Source organism: Montipora foliosa, chromosome 3, assembly GCF_036669935.1.
Source record: "Montipora foliosa isolate CH-2021 chromosome 3, ASM3666993v2, whole genome shotgun sequence".
NCBI lineage: Eukaryota > Metazoa > Cnidaria > Anthozoa > Scleractinia > Acroporidae > Montipora > Montipora foliosa.
In genome coordinates this window covers 18667121-18672120 of record NC_090871.1, presented here as the reverse complement: position 1 = coordinate 18672120, position 5000 = coordinate 18667121, and the positions used below count along the sequence as shown (strand labels likewise).

Below are 5000 nucleotides of genomic sequence, written 5' to 3'. Positions count from 1 at the left end.
TGGACATGGTACTTAAGAAATTAGCTCGTTCTTGCCTCACCACGAGATCAGACCCATGTTCGTGCACCTCAGCGTCCAGGCAGAGACCCAGCCCCTCCGCAACCTGACTGAATACATCCAGGAGATTGGAGTGTATTCAAGAAACCAATCCGGACAAACAATGATATAGAGGAGTGGCACAATACTCTGAACCGCCGAGCCGGTGGCAAATGCAGATTAGAGTTTTACCTGTTAATCGAACTCCTTCATCGTGAAGCCCGCCTAACTTCTATCACCATCAAGCTTATATCAGATAAGAAGTTAAAGCGGATCCAGAGAAGAAAGTACAGTCAACTTCAGTAGAAACTGTTCGACGCCCGGGGGCAGTACCAGACCGGCAACAAGAACGCTTCACAACTACACAGCTGCTGCTCCCTTCTGAATGGATCTGCTCGTAGCTAGTAAAAACCTAAACGTTCCCACATTCATTAAGTGTATTAGAATTAACCACCAATGATCTGTTGTTTAATTCAAAAGCGACGGCTAACATTTGTTGTTTGAATTCACCGCACCAAGTACGAGTCAAATCGACTGACTCCGACACCGCACGTTAAGTTGGTGAATCAACTGTTTTAAACAATCTTAACTGATTAGAGTGTAATGTGAAGTGCTAAGTTTCTACCCCATATGTTTAAACATATTGGACGTAGGCGAATCGACTCTAGACGTAGGCGAACAGACGGTAGGCGAAACGACCGTAATTCGGTGCACCCTGTGAAATTCTAAATTATCAACATCTTCCATACTGAGCCCCGTTTTTAAAAAATCAATCAAAACCTCCCTCGTTTCTTCTTTTACATTCTTTTCTTCTTTAATTTCCAAGAAAGGAAGATTCTCACGCCGCTGATAAACTTCCATATACAGTTTCTCGTCTTTTAGAAGGTGAACTTGATTCTGTATTTCTTGAAATTTCTTCTTGAACGACTCTCTTTCTTTATTGGCGAAGTTCAATCCATCCTCAAGTTCTTTAATCTTCGTTTCTGTTTCCTTCTTAAATACCTCGAACGTTCGACCTTACCCCTTACTTTCTTGTCCACTGATTGAATTTGATCTTCTAATTTTTGTAGCTTTTCTAACACTTGGTCTAGTTTTGGCATTCACCCTTGCTCACCACAGAGTCTCCAGTAGCTCAGTGGTTCCGTAGAGCATCTGTACTTGATCAGGGGAGATTGGGTCGGGCAAGATGTTGGAGTAGACGTGTTTTTGTCAGCTCCGTTCTTGGATATGGCACATGGACAGAAATATTAAAAGAAAAAACTTGAAAAGCTCCTCAACATCCTCTACTGAAGAAAACTTCTCGCCCAATGACAAAAGGATAAAACATAACGTATCATTCACACATTCTGAGCCCAGTAGCGAGTCGGATGAGGTGCTCACTTTGCTGATCATGGCGGAGACGGTAAATGTGGGTACAGACTACGCCTGCATCACGCAATCACATAGTCTAATTTAACCATATATGACCCACATCTCACCCTTGTAAATAATATTGTATATATATGTAAATTTGTCAATTTCTCAATTTATTACTATTAATTTAATGTTTTTCTGTACTATCTATTTTGCCAGCGCACTTCTATACATATATGTTTTTTTTTTCTTTCATTTAATTCCTGTGGTAGTGGCCATCTCGAAAGCATTTGCTACTTTATCCACTACGCACTTTTCCACTTTTTCTCACTCAAGTATAATTAGTTTGTTTACTTCTTTTTTTAAGTGTTATGTCCGTTATTTATTTTCTGAAATAGTGCATAAATAATATTAGTAAAATCCAACTAGTGGTCTATTACCAATGCTGCGTTTTGATTGGTTGAGCTACTAGTAGGCTATTTGTTATAGCCCACTAGTAGCGAAAAGCGCCGGCTTTGAAAACCAAAACAACAATTAAAGTCTAGCTTTAACTAGCGAAAGATGTTTTGTTTCGATATTTTTTTGACCAACTAGTTGGATTTTACTAAAACAATTATTCCTCTCGCCCTCATGGCCTCTGAGTCAATAGCCCCTTCGGCCGTATGGGCTATTGACTCAGGAATAATTGTTAAATAAATCTTAAATAAATCTTAAATCTTAGTAAATCTTGCTCACCACAGAGTCTCCAGGAGCTCAGTGATTAGAGCATGCGTACTAGGTCACGGATGGTCATTGGTTCAAATCCGATCCCAACTGTTCCCAGTTGATGCATAACATCTTTCATGAACAATGAACTGAACTTTATTTAAATGTCAACTGTATTTGGGGCCGAGGCATCGACCTGGGACCTGTTTAGAAATGGGCCAAATGACAGGTTGTGTTTTTAGGACAGGGGAAATCCAGAGTACCTGGATAAATATCGCTCTGTCATTTTAAAAAATTCCTAAAAATATTTTTCAAACGTCAACCAGGGTTTTTCTGGTTTTTGGCAATAGACCCATTTTAGTAATTCCAATCTGGAGGACAAAGCAATGGTTGTTATCTCTCCTGAGATAAACAAACCTTTCAAATGCAAAACAATCTTATTGTTTTGTCCTCCAGATTTGGAATAATGGCTTAAAAAATTGCCAGCCTTGGAGCGAGGCAATAGAAAAATGATTGTGTTGGTTGGTGCTGTGTGGATGAGAGAGTAAAAGGCGAAAATGTGGTTTTATCAACTGTGAGTTGCTACAAGTCGAATTACCACTGTGAAAAGATTGAAAGGCTGATGTTTTGAGTGTAACCCTTTAGAGTGATGAAGGGCTAACGCTTAAACAGTCAGCCATTTTATTCTTTCAGGGTGGCAAATCGACCCTCTCTACGTATTTTGCCGTTACTTGTCCAGGTAGTGTTCGCCTTAATCACTTTCTTCTGAATCCATTTTCAAGAATGCGAAATATATTGTCACCTGAAGAGTTTAGGATGAGGCATGCACCGCCGGTGTCCTAGCGGATTTGGACCCCTCTAGAATTGGACCCCCCGGTACAAAAGTCGGACCCGGCGGATCAACTCGGATCTTTCATCTCGGACCCGTTTAGGGTGTTTTGAGAAGTTACACTCGTTGGGCTACATACAAATTGAATAAGCTGATTTCAAACCAATCAGTGTCCCTTTTAATTAATTGGTCGTCCCTTGTAGAAGCAGGCAAGAACTTATCATCCAATTTTTTTCGGTTTGTTTGCAGGAACGCAGTAAAGAAGTGCGTCACAGGCTGCTTTGCATAGGTTAACAAACTTTCAGAGCTTTATCGCCAATTGTTTTGATTTTGAAATTTTATTTCAGTGTTCTTGACCCCATCTAACTTCCATTGGCATTAGCCAAGTAACGTCAGATCATTAGCTCTATGCGATAATCATTTATTAGACCTCTCGCGATATTGCGTTTTTGGGGAGTTGAGGGCAACACGGCTAAATTCCAGTGAATTTATGTTAAATTGGCCGAAGTTAGCTCAAGTTCAACGCATTTCAGTAGCAAAAACTTCTTTAAGAAGGCACTTGCATTGACATTATTTTCGTGAAGAATGGCGAACAGATTCTAGCCACAATGGCCGTAAACTAAATTTATAGATTGGGTACAAACCCTTCACTTTTCTATCCATACTTCTTCAGCTCAAATTGCCGCGAAATTTGAGGCAACATGAGATGTTCGGAAGCTTTGTTATTTGTACAGACGTAATTTCCTGTCCTTTAAAAATCAAAAATGAATTTCCAAAACCGGTGTCCTAGCGAATTTGGACCCCCTGGTACAAATCTGCGAGCGGATTTAGTCCCCCTTCGCGGACGTGGACGTCCCATATTACAGCCTATTAATTTAACTGTTAATCGATACAGAGTTAGATTTTGGATCGGGGAAACTTGAGGAAAAGACTTAAACCAGTTAATTTGGTGTTGAAAAGCATTCGCGGCGGCGTTTCGTATAAAAGTATGTAGAAACGAATTTACAGAAGCTTAAAATAATAACGCACTTGGAATTCATAGAAGTGTCGTGTTATCTTTTTAATAAGGGAAACAAAAAAAAACAAAGTCAGACTTAAGCTTCAGTTAAAGTTTTTGAAAGCACGCGCTGTGACGTTTTTGTAAAGCGTTGCTTTTTCTTCCATTTGATAGTTTGAATGGGCGGCGCTTCCACAAAGGAGGTGCCACTTTTTGAAGTAACACCTCCTGGTTGGAAGACGCGATCTTATAAGTTTACTTGAGTACAAGGCTTCAGAAGATTTTTCCTTTTTTATAACCAAAGTTCTCGAGTCATGAATTCTCATATTAATTTTCAATGAAGAGAAAAAGCGAAGTTAGGCTTGAGTTTCAGTAATAGTTGTTTAAAGCACGCGCTGCGGCATTTCGTAAAGTAGATGCAAACACATCTTGTCTTTGAAAGCATCGTTTTTTTTATAGTTCATTTTCTTTCAATTGATATTTTAAATGGGTCGGCGCTTTACAAGAACCTTTCTTGATATTTATTCTAACAGACTTTCTTTGAGGTGAGAAAGAAATGGGAAAGAAATTCTGCGGTTTCATAAATAGAACAATTGCTATAACACAAAAGAAGTCGCTTCGCGACAAGGGCAATTTTGTGAAAACTTTGGAAATAGGCGTGGAATTAATCCTTAATCGCCCTTGGGCCCATGCGATTAAATATTACACCAATCAAAAGAATGCTTAGTTTCCGGGGGGTCCAAAACCGCCAGCGGATCTGGACCGGGGAGTCCAAATCCGCGGGGGGTCCAAGTCCGATGTGACACCGGTCATTTTTTAGCGGAGTCATGGAATTTTGAATACGGCCATACATCTACGACATTTTAAGCTGTGTTTACCCTCAACAATATAGAAAAGGCCAACTTAAAAGGCAAAGTAAACTTTCGTCCATAAGTAAGAAAAGAGTAAGTTTGTGCAATGTCATAGTCGCCATGTTGTAGAATCAATCACATCCCTTTTGGGCCAACTCTTCCTTTTGTTGCTACAAGTTTACATAATTTTTGGCCACGTAGCAGGTAAATGAAAATGATTTTAAAACAG

General features: G+C 39.7%; 1 protein-coding gene across 1 annotated transcript in view; it reads left to right on the top strand.

Annotated features, from left to right (window-relative positions):
- The window catches only part of LOC137996986 (vesicle transport protein SFT2B-like), a 16823-nt gene that overhangs the window by 11707 nt on the left and 116 nt on the right, over positions 1 to 5000 (top strand). The window contains exon 8 of the mRNA XM_068842653.1: positions 3173 to 5000. This exon is cut by the window's right edge and continues 116 nt beyond it. Coding sequence (XP_068698754.1) covers positions 3173 to 3212 — 40 coding nt within the window. The 3' untranslated portion in view covers positions 3213 to 5000. The remainder of the gene's footprint in view (positions 1 to 3172) is intronic.